Genomic DNA, 18,274 nt, shown 5'->3' with positions numbered 1-18,274 from the left:
AATCAGTGAAATAGCTTGCCTTCAGAAGCTGTGGTTGCTTCATCACTGGAAGGTTTTTAAGGTTTTTACAAACAGCTGTTCCTGTCAAGATGAGATGTCCAGTGGAATCCTAGTCTACGGGTTTACACAGAAGATAATTCCACTGAATTGCTCCATCACTGGAGGTTTTCAAAAATAGACTGCACAACCATTTGACCAGGATGGTATAATCTCTCTTGCTTTGAGCAGGGGGCTGGACAAGAAGACCTCTGAGGTCCCTTCCAGCCCTATGATTCTATGTCCTATATTACAGTGTCATATAGTACATAGTGGTGCGGTGGCCTAGAGGTGGAACTCTCATCTCACAATCGGGAGGCTGTGAGTTCGATCCTAGGTAGAGGCAGATATTTTCTCTCTCTGGGCACAACTGAGAATATATCTGCTGAACAAAACTCCACATTGGCAACAGGAAGGTCATCCGGCCAGTAAACACTCAGCTCCATTCAATTGCCCAGACTCCGCCCTGCAAGGGATTATGGGGTTGTTAAAAGATGATGATACTTGTAATGTACATGGGATCAAATCCACTCCCATGGCAGGGTTAAGATTAAGTGCTCGGTCTTAAAATGTCTTTTTAATATTAGCTACCATTTTTCACTTTTCAAGCTCTTAATGAAGCCCCATTTGAGCACACTTAAAGAAGGTATCACTTTCAGTTCCCTATCTTATCATCATAAAACAAATGCACGTAGTTACCAGTCCAGAAGTAGAGCAGTTGTAGTTGCTCTCCCGAGCGCTGTACAGCTCACACAACATTTCCGAGCCTATGGCTGACATGGTGAGAAATCCACAGGACTCATCCTTCTCACACTCTGTAAACATCAAAAGATGTGTCAAATGAGCTCTGGAATCAATACCGCTGTCTTTGCTTGAGCAATGAATGCAACCAGCCGTAAATACACTGGCCTTCTTTTAGATAAGGTCCTCTATTCAATTGGACAGCATTTGAGTTTGCATGACAGGTAGAAATTTATACTCCGAGGGTATATCATAAACGGTGAAGTAAATAACATCCTGCTAGAGAGAGGATGGGCTCCAGTATGATCCAAAAGCCCAGAAGACAAAATCTCTGGTCTTCAGATTTGATCCTTCAACATTATCCTGGGATACCAGAGGTGGTATTCAGCAGGTTCTGACCAGTTCTAGAGAACCGGTAGTGGAAATTTTGAGTAGTTCAGAGAACCGGCAAATGCCACCTCTGACTGCAGACTTTACAGTATCCTTCCCCTGCCATGCCCACCAAACCACGCCCGCAGAATCGGTAGTAAAAAAAAAAAATTGGATCCCACCACTGTGGGATGCATATATTTCCCTTCATTCATTGAAGGCAATACGTAGCTGCCATGAATAGCAACTCCTGACAGCAATTGTTCTGTCCTAGGCCTCAACAAAAAACACTCCGTCAATTCTGAGTCCCGGCAAAAACCTCTTTGTTTACAATAATGTGAATTATTTTATTCGCAGTCAGCCAACAGCTTGGCAAACAGTCTTGCGAAGGTAGACTAATTATCTCAGACTTTTATCAATCCTGGAACCAGTAAATAATTCCACACTTGCTGTTGGCAGGGAAGGCTGGGTTTACAGACCAATCTCTACAAGGCTGGAACAAACAATTGACCGAACGAGCAAGTAGTTTCCTGCAAAAACCCTCTCCCCTTTTGTTCCTCTTTTAATCCTGATGGAAGGGGCCATTCATTGTCCACCTGTGGCCTTGCTCCCAAGTTGACCCTGAGTTCTTAACTGCTCCTTTCTTTTAGCAGCTCTGCACAAGCGCAGGCTTGGAACCGGTTCCAACTGCTATCTGAGCCCGAAGGCAGCTGATATCTGCCAGCCTGCCCTGGCCCCATCTCTGCCTCTGATGCAGATCCCTCATCCGAGCCTTCCTCAGCCTCCAAGACTAGGCCAGATTCCTCCCCAACCTCCTCATTACTGTCCGACTCTGCTGCCAGCTCCGCCAGCTGCCGGTGGCCCACAAGACTAATAGAAGAGAAGATTTGTAGCTCAGGGTTGAACTGTGAGGTCCTTGATGCTCTCTGAGAGCAAACTTCACCTCCTTCTAGAACTGATGATGTCACCTAGTAAGGTAATGAAATGTCTGCAAGAAAACAGCCATGCTCAGAGAGCCCCAAGGACCACACAAGTACTGATACTTTATGCTTTAACTTTTATGATTTTTAACTCAAATGACTACCCTACCTTGCTTAGAAAACTTTAGGTTTGGAAACCAAAAGCATTGGAAACATTCTGACCTGCAACACATTGCTGGAGGGTGTTCATAGGTGTTCCTTGGAGTGTTTTAGTTCTGACCGTTTCCGATTCTTCCGTGGTGAAGATAAGATTGGAAACAGGAACCTTCTCAAAACGTCTGAGGACTGAAATGAAAGAGAGGGTTGGGATGAAGTAGGCTTGGAGGAATCTATGTATCTATACACATAAAAGCTGAAAGGACCTAATGGTAGAGACTGCAACAACGACACTATTAAAGCCAACCTCTTTAACACATTCTCAGGCCCAGTATTTGTAAACAGCAATGGATCATGCCCAGTATTTCCTAGCCGTACCACAGATAACAACAATGATCTAATACATATCGATTTTACAGAAGACAATGTTGAAAAAGCACTACGCAATCTAAAACCATCTCTATCTATTGGACTGGACGGAATATGTGCCTACTTCTTTAAAAAGCTATCCACTGCCATAGCCGAACCTCTAAGCATAATCTTTGAAAAATCTTTCAGGACCAGCTCCTTGCCTAACCTATGGTCACAAGCCACGGTCATCCCCATCTTCAAAAAGGGAGACGCCAGCCTAATTTAAAATTACAGACCAATCTCTTTATGCTGCGTCACCTGTAAAGTCAGGGAACCAATTATTAACCAATCCATCATCCTTGTTAGGGATAACATTGTTTACCCTAACTTGTTTGGGTAAAAATAATAAATAAGGTATCATGGTTTGTTAGTTAAAGTGTGTGTAACTTTAACTGCAAGAATGTAATTAAGGGTGTGGTTGTAAAAGCACTATATAAGAAGCGAGGCATTTGCAGCTCGCTCTCTCTGGCCTACTGATCCCTAATTACTGAATGGATTGATGACTGCGTTCTTGCTGAAACGGGGAGAGAAGAAGGAGTGTTGATTTTTCTCAACGGAGAGAAAATAAAGATTGGATTGATTTATTGTAAGTGTACTGACATTGGCTATTCAACACGGACTTTGCAAATAGAGTATCCCCGACAAGACTTGACTGAAATTGATATATGACTAATGGACCGTTATTTTGACTATGCTATAATTCTTAAATGGAATAAACTATATATTTTGATAGCACAAGCGTATCTGTATTTTTACTGTGTGTTAACTAGAAAACTTATCTCACACATTTACCTGTCTTCCTATCTGACTTCGCTGCACGTTCTATTTAGTTTGTTTTCCTTAACACCCATTGGGGAATCCAGGCTTAACAATCCTCCACTTAGAAACAAACAACCTACTCTCTAATAAAGAATTTGGTTTCAGAAAAAAAAACTATCCTGCAATCTGCAACTCTTACACTGCAAAAACATATGGACTACACAACTCAATCAGGGCAAAGCAATAGACGCAATCTACATAGACTTCTGTAAAGCCTTTGATTCAGTGGTACACGATAAACTACTCCTAAAATTAAAATCTTACAGTATCTCTGGACATCTGCATAACTGGATAGAAACATTCCTGTCAAACAGACAACAAATGGTCAAAATTGGGAGTGTCCTATCAAATTCTGTACCTGTCAACAGTGATGTCCCCCAAGGCAGTGTTCTAGGACCAACTCTTTTCATACTCTACATAAATGACCTCTGTGATCATATCAAGAGCAACTGCGTTCTCTTCACTGATGATGTAAAGCTATTCAACACCACAGACAATACTGCTACCCTTCAAAAAGACCTTGACTATGTATCAGAATGGTCAAACAAATGAGAACTTCAAATTTCAACAAATAAATGCTCTGTCCTCCTATTGGCAAAAAAAAATAAGAAAATAAAATACAGGCTGAATAGTCAAGACCTTGTTGATGATCTAAACTCTGTCAAGAATCTTGGAGTACTCATCTCTAATGATCTAAATGCTAGAGCCCACTATAACTACATAGTCAAACAGGCGTTAAGAGTTGTTAACCTAATCTTACGTAGCTTTTTCTCTGGTAATATTACACTACTAGCTAGAGCATACAAAACATTTGCTAGACCAATACTGGAATATAGCTCATCAGTCTGGAATCCACATTACGTATCTGATATTAACACAGTTGAGAAAGTCCAGAAATATTTCACAAGAAGAGTTCTCCATTCCTCTATTCGTTGCAGAATACCTTATGCCACCAGACTCGAAATTCTAGACCTAGAAAACCTACAACTATGCCGCCTTCGGTCCGATCTAAATATAGTATAAAATCATACATTGCAATGTCCTACCTGTCAATGAATACTTCAGCTTCAACCATAATAACACAAGAGCAAATAATAGATACAAACTCAAGGTTAATCGCACCAAACTTGATTGCAGGAAATACGACTTCAGCAACAGAGTGGTCAATGCCTGGAATACTCTACCTGACTCTGTGGTTTCATCTCCAAACCCCAAAAACTTTAACCTTAGACTATTGACCTCACCCCTTTCCTAAGAGGTCTGTAGGGGGCGTGCATAAGCGCACCAACATGCCTACTGTCCCTGTCCCATGGTGTTTTTTTTTTCTTATATGTATCCATGTATTCATAATTATGTTTTTACTTATACCTATTATCTTATAAACAATTGACAAAAATAAATAAATAAATAAATAATAAAAAGAAATACCACTCACACGTCATCACAAAATCTCCAGAACCGTAAAGCCTACAAACTTGAAATTTGGCACATATGTTCCTCTTGGCTTCTAGGTGCTCACTAAGAAAGGATTTTTTGAAATGACCATCAGAGTATTAGTATTTTATATATTATTATTAACACGCTCTGATGCTAAAGAGTTCTGCTCCCCCTCCCCACCTGAAAAGAAATCTGTTCCAAATGCAAAACACAAGGCGAGGAGAGGAGTTTCAGTTTTAATTTTAGTTTCACAGCAGCAACCAGCTTTAGTACAGAACAGTTGAGCTAAGCCACACCCAAGGCTCCTTGCTGTCTCCTTCTTGCTCTCACAGCAAATACTCTTTCAGCTTCCAAACGCTCTCTCACACGCTGACAGGATGCTAGCCAGATGAATACCGATGGATGCTGGTAGGCAGAGGCAGAATTTTTTCCCCCCTTATTTTCCTCTCAAAAAACTAAGCCCGACCGCATAGTTTCGTAACGAAGCACGGGTATCGAGCTAGTATCCTGATAAAACTAAGGCTGGCAGAGAACCTAGATTGCCATTTTTTCCTTATCGAGTTTTCATTCATTTGGATGAACGAGAATGTCTTAGAATTTTTATTTCCAAGAAGAAAGAGCCATTTTAATGACATTCCAATGGGAAGAGTGTGATGGAATGACGAGCAAATCATTGAGGATATCTTCTCAGGCATCATACAGTACAGGGAGTCCTTGACTTACGACCACAACTGAGCCCAAAATTTCCATTGCTAAGTGAAACACATGCTAAGTGAATTTTGCTCCATTTTACAACCTTTCTTGCCCCAGTTAAGAGAAACGGCTGCACTTGTTAAGTTAGTAACCCGGTTGTTAAGTGAGTCTGGCTTCCCCATTGACTTCACTTGTCGGAAGGTCACAGAAGCAGATCACATGACACCCCCCACCCAAGGCACTGCAACCGTCATAAACACGAGTCGGTTGCCAAGCATCTGACGTTGATTACGTGATCATGAGGACCAATGGCTGTGCGAAAATTGGTGGCAAGTCACTTTTTCCAATGCCGTTATAAACTTCAAATGGTCACTAAATGAACTGTTGTAAGTTGAGGTCTACCTGTTATTTATCTAGCAGAATTATTTATAAAGGGTACCTGACTTTTTCCCATTTCCATAAAATCTCCTTTTCAGTCTTGCAAAATGGATGTTAGCTCTTCAAGTACTCCAGAATAAGAAGCAAAAGGCTACAAACTCCTTGAGTTCTGGGAGAAATAGACAAATATCGACTGCATATCGGACAATAAGACAATTGAGTGGGTTCAGAGGCATTTCTCGAGAAAAGTACTCCACTCCCTCCACCAACAATAGAATTCCCTATGCCTCCAGGCTCGAAATTTTGTGCCTGGACAATCTGGAACTGCGCTGCCTGCAGTCCGATCTAAGCATAAAATTGTTCACAAAATTGTCTGCTATAACATTTTGCCTGTCAGTGACTCCTTCAGCTTCAATCACAATAATACATGGGCAAACAATCAATGCAAATTCAAGGTAAACAAATAATTCCCTCAACACTGTTCAACTATTACGAAGTCTGCACTACTATTACTGTTAATCTTCTCATTACTCCTTATCACCCATCCCCTCCCATTTGTGTCTGTCTGACAGTAACTTTGTCGCTCGTATCCTTATCATTTATAATGACTGTTTCCTAGTATGACTTGATTGCTTATTGTACCCCATGACTATCATTAAGTGTTGTACCTTATGATTCTCGACTCTTGACGAATGTATTTTTTCTTTTATGTACACTGAGAGCATTTGCACCAAGACAAATTCCTTGTGTGTCCAACCACACTTGGACAATAAAGAATTCTATTCTATTCTATTCTATTCTATTCTATTCTATTCTATTCTATTCTATTCTATTCTATTCCACTCCAGACTCGATTGCAGAAAATACAACTTCAGCAACAGAGTGGTCAATGCCTGGAACTCACTACCTGACTCTGTTGTTACAGCCTCAAACCCTCACAGCTTCAACCTCAAACTGTCTACTGTGGACCTCACCCCTTCCTAAGAGGTCCTTAAAGGGGGTGTGCATAAGCGCACCAGCGTGCCTACCGTCCCTGTCTTACTGTCCTGATTTATCTATATTTACTTCCTTTGTTCTTGTTTAGGTTCATACCTATACTTGTTATCTTGTATATGTTTGACAAACAAATAAATAAAAGAAAAATAGAAATGCTTTTCCATTTCCTTACACTCAGATTTACACACATGGATACACACAAACACACACACACACACGGAGAATAACATATGGAGGACTTCAAGGGATGCGAACCAGAAGCAAAAGGTACTCTAAACCTCAGCACCACTAGAAGGTCAATTAAGAATAAAAACTACTGATGAAGATGCTAATTCGGATTACTATTATTACAACTTCTGAAGGCTGTTATTATGGTAACCGCTATTATTTTGAAAACAGGTTTATCTTTTCCCTGGGATATGTGATACCTTAATGAATAAGGCACCTCAAGTACAGTTGCGTAACTGCACACCAGCCGACGCCACCCCAAGGAATGTTGTCTCCTCTTACAACTTCTCTGAAATAAATGCCAAGGGTTTCCTTCAGGATCAGTTTAAGCGAACACAAGTGCCAATTTCATCCCCAAGGATTAGGGAGAGAAGATGAAACAATGTCCAATTATTTCTTGCTAAAACAATTAAGGCCTTTTACAGTTGGGCCCAAAGGGAGTACTCAGTTTTACTAAATCTTATAGTCCTAATTAGAAAGAAGGGAAGGGAAGGAGGGAAGAAGGAAAACGAGGGAGTTCACCTTGCAACGCATCCATGGATGCATCTTCTTTTTTTTTGAAGTTGTCTATGAAGATCCTCAATCCAGAGGTGGTATTCAGCAGGTTCTGACCAGTTCTGGAGAACCAGTAGCGAAAATTTCTGACCAGTTCTGGAGAACCGGCAAATACCACTTCTGACTGGAGATTTTACAGTATCCTTCCCCTGCCATGCCCACCAAGCCATGCCCACAGAACCGGTAGTAAGAAAATTTGAATCCCACCACTGTCTCAATCATCCCGATCATGGTTGTCCCAAATGTGTTTCTTCAAAAGGCAACTGGATGTCTAGTTTTTTTCCTCAAAAACATTTTCAAATGGAAAAAAAAAAAAACTGGAGAAGAAAGTCCAGTTGCCTTCTGGAGAAGCACCATTGGGTTATGTCAAAGTTCTACTTCTATGATGTGAAGGCTTGACCAATCTACTCACCTGAACACTGGGAATCTGTCCAAGAACCATCTGTCTCTGTCCAGTCTAATCTCTTTCCATTGCTGTCAACACAAAATGACCTTTGGGTGGAAAGATCTTTGTAAGAAGGTCTATACTGGCCATTTTCATCACACCGTCCAGCTTGCTCATTCCTCTGGCAATCAGTAATACCTGGGATGGGCACAGAATTATAAAAAAAAAATTGGTGGGACAGACTTCCATTCAATAGAAGAGAATATTTGCAGCTCAGGGTTGAAGAGTGGAGTCCTTGGTACTCACTGACTTTGGTTGTTTGCTTGCAGACATTTAATTACCAAACTAGGTAACATCAACAGTGCTGTTGATAATATTACCTAGTTTGGTAATGAAACATCTGCAAAAAAAAAAAAACACCAACCAAGTTCAGAGGCCATCAAAGGACTCCAGAAGTCCATCTGTTTATAATTCTCCAGCCAAAGACCTTTCTGGATGAATCAGACCTTAAGTTGAAGTTTCTGTCTCCTATTTATCAATGAATGTTTACTTCACTGGGCTAGGTGTGAATTCTGTACAAAACTATAAGGTGGATTTTTTAGCTTTGGCTTAGCATAATGTGCAAATATTATATTGCAACTATTGTATCTTATTCAAGAAGCCACAGTTAAGGAAAACAATACAAACCCAGATACAACCCAGAATTCTACCATCCTGCTGTCCCATTATTTGTTGACCCAGCCACATCCAAAACAAATGCTTTGAACATTGTATAGGATACCATATTCTAACCTATAATGTTGCTTGCTTTGCTTCAGTATGTTGTGTAAACCCACCCATTCTGCTTCTTAAACCAGGATTTATGACCGTGTCACATAAGAACTCAGATAACTATAGTTCATTTAAGCAATCCAGGTAATTGTGATTTATCCAATAACCAGTCCTTGGTTTAGGGAAGAGGTCGCCAAACTTGGGTATTTTAAGATTTGTGGACTTCAACCCCCAGAATTCCCCCACCAGCCATGCTGGTCAGGGAAATTCTGAGAGTTGAAGTCCACAAGTCTTAAAGTTGCCAAGATTGGAGAGCCCTGGTTTAGCGTAATGTATGAAACTACATGATTGGATAAGGGAAACCTTAACCTTGCTTTATTTTATTAAACAACTGGAAATCAGTATATAGAACATAAAATAATAGAGTTGGAACTTGAAAGGGATCTTGGAGGAATTCTAGTCCAACTCCCTGCTCAATATCATCTGGATAAATGATCACCCAGTCTTTTTCTGAAAACCTCCAGTGATGGAGCACTGACAACAACATCTTCAACATCAAACAGAAAATACATCATGCATTTTTTCAAAGACTCTTACAGTGATCGGCTCTGAAAGCTCCAGGAGAGACGGTCTGTGTCCCAAGAGGACATTTTACACAGAAGTTACTTCCTGCTTGGTCTTGATAGAATCCAGAAGGGCATGGAATGCAGCCCCCGTTCTGAAAGGAGGAACCTGGAGGACAGGCAGCTGCAAATGGAGAAAAAGTTTATTAGTCTATGGAATTCAAATCCATTTTGAATTCTTCCAGGAGAGAGAAGTCAAAAGTCCTCTTTTCAAAGCAGAAAGATATTCACACCATATAACTGTCCCCAGACTCTGAAGGGATTGACATTTAGCATGCTGCAATGTACTTCCCACAGCCAGGTGTGGGCTGCTAGGGGTACACCCGGGTTCGGCCAAACCCATAGCTAATGTTATGGCTTGTTAGGGATAACATTGTTTACCCTAACTGGTTTGGGTAAAAATAATAAATATGGTATCATGGTTTGTTAGTTAAAGTGTGTGTAACTTTAACAGCAAGAATGTAATTAAGGGTGTGGTTGTAAAAGCACTATATATGAAGCGAGGCAAATGCAGCTCTCTCTCTCTCTGGCTTACTGATCCCTAATTACTGGATGGATTGATGACTACGTTCTTGTAGGAGTGTTGATTTTTCTCAACAGAGAAGATAAGATTGGACTGATTTATTGTAAGTGTACTGACATTGGCTATTCAACACGGACTTTGCAAATAGAGTATCCCGACAAGACTTGGCTGAAATTGATATATGACTAATGGACCGTTTATTTTGACTATGCTATAATTCTTAAATGGAATAAACTATATTCTTGATAGCACAAGCGTATCTGTATTTTTACTGCGTGTTAACTAGAAAACTTATCTCACATATTTACCTGTCTTCCTATCTGACTTCGCTGCACATTCTGTTTAGTTTGTTTTCCTTAACACCCGTTGGGGAATCCAGGCTTAACATGGCTGATTCAGTGAACCGCCAAATCCCACCCCACCCTGCCCCTGTTGTGGTACGCCGGCAGCAGGTGCGGACGGCTGAGGTCTCGGAGAGCAAGGACTCAGATGAGGGGCCTGCGTGTGATGTAGAGATGGGGCCAGGACTATCAGGGAGCGGAGTGCTGCCTTTGGAGCTTGTGGGAGCTGGCAGTAGTGACGAAGAGGATCCTGAGGAGCCTGTGCCCAGTGCGCGTGCGCGCAGGGCTGTTCAAAGGAAAGAGCAGCTGCAACAGTACGGGCAACTCGGGAGTAAGGCTGCAAGGTGATGGCTCCTCCCTTTAAGGGATAAAAGCCAGCCCTCAGAGGTGAGATTCTTTGCAGGAAGCAAAGAAGTTCTTGCACTTCAAGTCTTGTGGAAGTTCGGACTATCCTGGTTTGTGTTTGGAGACTTTTGGGTTTTGATTATTCCCTTGCAATTTAATCTAGCGTTCTTGGCAGCCTTGCACAACCTTGGCAAGGCTTGTTTTTATCTGGGACAATTAGTTTTTAATAGCGTTTTACTGTGAATGAACGGAATTCACAGAGAAGCATTCAAAAGGTTTTGCTTTTATCTCTGTTTGGTGTTCGTTTGCTTTGAACAAGGCTTGGGTCAGAACAGCCCCTCCCCTCCCAGGAGTCTCCATGTGGCCCACTTTGGATGCGAGGTCTGCACAGGGCCTGTACAGAGGCTCAGGAAGGGTGAAAAATGGGCCTCCTGGAAGTTCAGAAGTCCAAAAACGGGCCCGTTTCCAGCCTCCGGAGGGTCTCCAGAGCCTGGGAGGCCGTTTTGCCCTCCCAGAGGCTTGAGGAAAGCCTAGGGAGCCTGGGGAAGGCAAAAGGCCCCCCCCCCCGGTGCAGAAGACTGACTAGGCCACGCCCATCATGGCCACGCCCACCCAGCAACCAGGCAGAGAACCCGTTGCTGAAATTTTTGAAGCTCATCCCTATCATAAGGGATTAACTTCAGCATGGCCGATATTAAAATGTATTTCCCACAGCAGTCTTGAAAGGCCGATATTAAAAAATTCTATATGAGCTGAGACTATACCTCTATGGACAAGGGGCTATCCAGTCCTACTATACTGCACCTTCTAAAAGGACTCATGGACCCCTCTCATAATACCTCCCCTGATAAAATACCCAGAAAACCCTGCTCTTTTTTAAAAAATGTACAATTGCTGTTATTGGATCAGTCCAACTGTCAGCTAGATCTCCAGCCTGGGTTTCCCCTTTGACGCATGCTTGCTATCGGCTGCCATAGTAATGGGGACACAGGAGGAGGGCATGGCATTGGGGTTTGGGAAGTGAGTTGGTGTGAGGAAGGCCCTTGCGAACTCAAAGGGAGGTTTGCTCTCAAGAATTATTGCCCTGCTGAATGGCGTTGTTTACACCCAGTCGAGGCCAACCATCCTAAAACTCCAGATGGACGAAAGCACTTGAAGATGTGCTCCACATGACGCTATAAGGGATGCAGATTGGACATTCAGCCTGGGTCCCTGAGGGGAGGGATTTGGGGAAACTTTCAATATGTAACTTTGGCGCCTTTGGGCTCAGATCTTGCTTTCCTTTCGCTGCTACCATTTCAAACTCGGTAAAAGCTGATAAAATAATTTATTTTTGTCTTAAGAGAGACTTTCAGTAAGGCTAAGCTAAAACCAAAACCCTTCTCTTTCCAAGTAACAAATAAAAAGCAAGCGCCACCACCCAAATGATCGTCAGGCTCAAAAGACCAGGCCCATAGGTGAAGGTCTAATTAAACTGATTTGTTGCTAAACAGCCTGTGGGCAGGAATCTTCTCAACTAACTAGCTTAGCACCTTCTTAGAATTAGATAAGGCTCAGTGGAATTAAAGGAGGTTGAACTAGTTCACTTGTGACCACATAGGGATTCTAAGCTAATCCCTCTTTTTACTCCCCCCTGCCCATTTTCTTCCACTCCTTATCCTACATTGATACATACCACATCCTTGAGAATTTGGTATCACTTCTCCAGTAGTTAAGACTTTGTGAAAACCATCCTTGCATCCCAAAGAAACTTTAGGAAACATGCCAGAATTTCCTTTTCCAGGAACACGGATGAAAGTGTCTGCTTGGAATTGCTTGTTGTCCAAGTGGAAGATAAAGCCACCGCTCTTGATCAGCTCTTCAAAACGTCCAAGGAGATTCTCACCAACCATGGCTTTCTCTATCAGAAAATGGTAGAAATCAGGGAACCAAGTAGAAGAATTCCAGCAGGAAAACACTGACGGATATATCCTGGGGGCACTTTCCATTGAAATGAGCGGATAATTCAAAGAGAAGAGACCCACTCCAAGAACTTATTACTTGGATGATCAGACTTGGCATTTATTCAAGATGGCATAAGGCATTCCATTTGGCAGCAGACCCAACAGAAAGGTTTTCTGGACATGCACGAATAAGCCAAGAAGATTAACATTAGACCAACAACCAACAAGTCAACAATATCCCAATCAAGGAACAACCAACTCAGACAAACATGCGATCAGTAAACAATAGCCCAATCAAGAAACAAGACCTCTCCCATTAACACTGACAAGACAAGCTACCAATATGTAAAAAAAGGGAGCAAACCCCACTCCCAACCAGCATTGATCATGCTATCTAGTTGGGTAATGAAACATCTGCAAGAAAACAGCCAAGCTCAGAGGACACTAAGCATCTCACAAACCAGAAGATCTGGAAGTGGCTGTGCCAAAGTTTCAGGAAGATGGAATTTGGTGATTCAAGGAGAGTCTTCAGAAGGGCCTCTAAAGTTTAGAGGTTTAAACTATATATAAAGCTATACTGCTTATATTAAAAGCTTGAAGGCTGTTGACTATCCTTTTGGAATTAATTGATATTTCTGTTTATCTCTAATTGGCAACAGACATGCTTACCCTGATGTCCCTACCAGGGATCTTCTCAGCCCTGTTCCATTATTTAATAGGACCTTAATGGGAAGGTTTTTGTGGGTAGAAAAGGGGAAAAGTAATCTGATTTGCATTCTCAAGCTAATATTTCATGTCATAAACTGCTGAGAGTCACCTTGTGGCAAGATGGGCAGCAAATAGATAGATAGATAGATAGATAGATAGATAGATAGATAGATAGATAGATAGATAGATAGATAGATAGATACAGACAAATATAAGAGAGGGAGGTAGATAGATGATAGATGATAGATAGATGATAGATAGATGATAGATAGATAGATGATAGATAGATAGATAGATAGATAGATAGATAGATAGATAGATAGATAGATAGATTAATGGATAGATAGATAGATAGATAGATAGATAGATAGATAGATAGATAGATAGATAGATAGATAGATAGATAGATAGATAGATAGATAGATAGATAGATGATAGATAGATAGATAGATAGATAGATAGATAGATAGATGATAGATAGATAGATAGATAGATAGATAGATAGATAGATAGATAGATAGATAGATAGATAGATAGAAAGATAGATAGATTCTTTTATAGATAGATAGATATAGAGATACAGACAACAAATATAAGAGAGGGAGGTAGACAGATGATAGATGATAGATAGATGATAGATAGATGATAGATAGATGATAGATAGATAGATGATGGATAGATAGATAGATAGATAGATAGATAGATAGATAGATAATGGATAGATAGATAGATAGATAGACTTATAGATAGATAGATAGATAGATAGATAGATAGATAGATAGATAGATGATGATAGATAGATGATAGATAGATAGATAGATAGATAGATAGATAGATAGATAGATAGATAGATAGATAGATAGATAATAGATAGATAGATAGAGATAGATAGATAGATAGATAGATAGATAGATAGATAGATAGATAGATAGATAGATAGATAGATAGATAGATAGATGGATAGATAGATAGATAGATAGATAGATAGATAGATAGATAGATAGATGATGATGGATGGATAGATAGATAGATAGATAGATAGATAGATAGATAGATAGATAGATAGATAGATAGATATAGATAAATGAGAGAGAGACCCTTTAAAATTGCACTTCTCTGAATTTTTAAACTATGAATTAAAAAGAATATGTCAGAAAAAAAGTGCCCTGGAATATTTTATACCTTAGTGAAAATAGTATATGATGAATCATATTAAAGACCATCACTCACAAATAAAGTATATATGTGATGAAAAAATGCACGTCTCAAGAAAAATATGCACCAGGAAAAATATGCACCGTGCCATGTGAATGTCTGTGGGGATATGAAAATATCATGAACTGAATTTGAAGACTAGAAACATTGGGAAATGGAAGGACAAATTTGGTTTCATGTCCTGTTTTTTCCCCAGTTTCCTAGTTCTGTTCATGAGCAACTCCTATTTAAAAAAAAAAAAAAACAAATAAAATAAAGCTCCAATGAAAGTTTCTTCAGCTGAGGCCTGCCTGTTGAGACAGATTTTCTAACCAAGTTTCTTGAAATTGGTCCATCATGTCCTGCTGTAGGCTTGGGATCATTCTCCCTATATGTAGTACAATTCTATCACAACAAATCGTGCTTTGTTATTTTTCCCAAGTGCAAACATATGTCCAAAATACACAAATACTTGAATTCCTTTCCAATTATCTTAATGTAGTTTATGGTGGTTTTTTTCAATATTTAAAGATTATATGTTTTATAATATAATCCAACCACAGTACTTTCTACAGTTATTGAATAGATCTTAATTATTTCTTTGGTGGTCCAGAATGCTTTCCAAGGCCAAAAAAAAAAATGTAATTTAGGCCTAAAACTCATCTTATCCTTTGCTGGATACAAGTATTTCAGACATATGAGCAAGCAGAGAACTTTCCTTCATTTAATCCTTCCCAGATGCAAGGGATTTAAAAACAAATAGCTTTCAGAACTGGTGCCCACATAGCTATTCTCCTCACAGGAAGCTTCTGGAGGTGGTTACAATTTGGCCTTTCTTAGGGTAATGAGTGACAGATCGATAGTCAGAGTTTAGGAATTCCAAATTGGAAAATAGAAATGTGCAAGAATGTTGCGGCTGAATTATTAATCAATTAATGGAAACTGCAACCTAACCTAAATTTTAGATGATAATATTAATACAAAGGAAATCCAAGCTTGGTATTCATAGTATATGTTTGGGCTCAATTATTATTTTTTGAAGGAGCTTTTAAAAGCTGGGAAAAAATAATAGAATTTCCAAGATTGAAACAGAAAACTAAGTAATAGTCTCTTCCATTCTTCCTTCCTTCCCTTCCTTTCCCTTCCTCTCTCTCTACCCCTCTTTCCCTCTCCCCTTTCCTTTCCCTCTCTTTTCCTTCCTTCCTCCCTCCCATTTTTGCTCTCCCTCTACCTTCCTTTCCCTTCCCTTCCTCTTTTGCGTTTTGTGACAAATATATTTAAATATGATTCCAATACAAAGCACAGTCTCTTGTGGTGATGGTACAGCTCCTGTGAACTTTCAAGGAATTAAAACAAAATATTTTTTTTTGAATTTTCAATAATTTCTGTTAGGCTTTTTCATTAGATCTTCAATACACTGACATATTTGAAGAGGATGAGGGCCAATAATATTTTAGTCAAAACAGCCACATTACGCTAGAAATAATAAACTAACCAATGTCGTATAAGTCAGGAAGTGCAGTAGGTGGCACATTTTTGAGCATAGCTTGCCATGTGACATTCACTCCCAGGCGGTCAGCAGCTGCACACTCAACCAGGACAGCAGAATCTCCACAGACTGGAACAGACACCAAGTTCTCCAAAGTATTGACCTTAAAAAAAAAAGATCAGATTCTGCTATTGTTGGTAGTGGTTGTGATTTGAATTCAGCCACAATTCATGTTTAAGCTTAAACAAATATTCTATTCTATTCTATTCTATTCTATTCTATTCTATTCTATTCTACCTTCTCCCCACAACAAAAACCCTGTGAGATGGATTGAGTTGAGAGAGAGTAATTGGCTCGAAGTCACCCAGCCAGTTTTCATGCCTAAAGCAGGACTAGAACTCACACTATCCTGGGGATTCATTGGACCAAGTCATCCAGCTGGCTTTCATGCCTAAGCAGGACTAGAACTCACATTCTCCTAGTTTCTAGCTTCATGCCTTAGCTACTAGACCAAACTGACTCTTTATAATATAAAGAGCTCCTGCCCACCTAGCCGTTTGAAAGCATGAAAATGCAGGTAGATAAATAGGTACCACTTTGGTGGGGAAAGGGAGCCCCTTTGAGCATCCTCTGGGCAACGGCGATGCCGCCAGCTAGTCCTTTCAATCCAGAAGTGCTTTGGTAGGTGCTTCTGACACAAATGTAGTTGTAATAATACAATGATAGATTCAGAAATCAGTGTGCTCCTATTGGTTGGCCAAATCATACCCAGGGATGGCCATGCACAATGCACAATAGAGCTGCTTCATTCACTTTTGCATAGATTCACCGTTAAAATACCTGGATATGGCAAAAGCCACGAGACTTCAGCTCATCCAGAATGAAGATCTGGAATGTCTCCAGCAACCCGGAATAATCAGGGCTGCAGGTCTTCTCTGGAGGCAAGATGAGCTGAAACTGGGTTTGAACCTGGATACTTTGGAATGGCTGCAGTCCTAGACATAAGGCAAACAAAGTCAGGGTTAGACCAAGGATCCAACAACATTTAGACCCTTTCAGATGCCTTCCTCCTTATTTTCTTCACATACATTTCAAATTCTTGCTTCTTGTCTTGTCTTCAGGTGCTTTGGAGAATAGCTTGACTTCCTCTTCTTTGTGGCAACCACTGAGATATTGGGATACTGCTATCATGTCATCCCTAATCCTTCTTTTCATTAAACTAGACAAATTATTATTTGTCTAGTTTATTAGTAGTAGTAGTAGTATTAGTATGATTTAATCTTTAGTGAGATTCACAGCTTTAGGGCTGGTTGGTAGCTCAACAGCTCGAGTCCTAACCAAGGACCTAGGAACTGTTCAGGTAGCGTCGGAGGATATAAGCTGTTCCAAGTAGGGTGGTTTTTTGTAGAATCAGATTATTATTGTTGTTGTTGTTATTGTTAATAATAATAATAATAATAATAATAATAATAATAATAATAATAATAATAATAATAATAATAATAATAATAATAATAATAAACTATGGCCTGGCCATCATGGTTATAATGACAATCAAAAATTAGGTCTCCCAACTGACTGACACAATTTTATAACCTCTTTTGCAGTGTTCATTAAGCAAATGCGGTGGTTCTTAAGGGTTAACTATGGGTTGTTTTATTTCCAAAAACCAGAAATAAGTGCCAGTTTTTGGCAAAATTGCTGTAAAATGCAGTCAAATCATGGTGGGATGCCACAGACAGCCATAAATGCAGGATGGTTGCTAAGCAACCAGTATGGTCACATGACCATGTGGGAATGGTACTTTGGAACCAGGCTATAGATATCCCTGGAGCGGTCATTGTAACTTCAAAGGGCCACTAAGCAACAAGTCATAAGTCGAATTCCTGTACTCTGAATCAAAAAAGAGTTTGTACCCTACTACAGGGTTCTGTATACATTCTCCCTTGTTATACTCACTCTGACAGGCAAGAGAATGAGGTGGGTTTGTAAGCCAGAGGAGATCCTGGGTATCACACAGAAGAAGTTCTCCTTGAGACAAGACATCTTGATAGCCCGGAGAGCAAATCACTTGACATTGCTGAATCTTTGAGTTTGCGGTGGTGATGTTGCAAAAAACTCCACCGTGGGTCAGGTTAGAAGCATCATAAGACAGAGGACACTGTGGACCTGAAAGAACACAGTGAACAAGGTCATTCCAAGGAATTTGTCTT

The 18,274-nt window shown here is 40.2% G+C and overlaps 1 protein-coding gene across 1 annotated transcript in view; it reads right to left on the bottom strand.

Moving 5' to 3' along the window:
• The window catches only part of TG (thyroglobulin), a 168,892-nt gene that overhangs the window by 116,226 nt on the left and 34,392 nt on the right, over nucleotides 1-18,274 (bottom strand). Inside the window, exons 17-24 of the mRNA XM_087960087.1 lie at nucleotides 18,021-18,230; nucleotides 16,902-17,056; nucleotides 16,068-16,224; nucleotides 12,403-12,627; nucleotides 9,493-9,642; nucleotides 8,152-8,322; nucleotides 2,289-2,411; nucleotides 736-851 (exon numbers count right to left, since the gene is read on the bottom strand). Coding sequence (XP_087816213.1) covers nucleotides 736-851; nucleotides 2,289-2,411; nucleotides 8,152-8,322; nucleotides 9,493-9,642; nucleotides 12,403-12,627; nucleotides 16,068-16,224; nucleotides 16,902-17,056; nucleotides 18,021-18,230 — 1,307 coding nt within the window. The remainder of the gene's footprint in view (nucleotides 1-735; nucleotides 852-2,288; nucleotides 2,412-8,151; nucleotides 8,323-9,492; nucleotides 9,643-12,402; nucleotides 12,628-16,067; nucleotides 16,225-16,901; nucleotides 17,057-18,020; nucleotides 18,231-18,274) is intronic.

This window comes from Notechis scutatus, chromosome 3, assembly GCF_049901735.1.
Source record: "Notechis scutatus isolate UNSWTSFEM ecotype Mainland chromosome 3, rNotScu1.2, whole genome shotgun sequence".
NCBI classification, from domain to species: domain Eukaryota; kingdom Metazoa; phylum Chordata; class Lepidosauria; order Squamata; family Elapidae; genus Notechis; species Notechis scutatus.
This window is presented reverse-complemented; position numbering and strand designations above follow the sequence as displayed.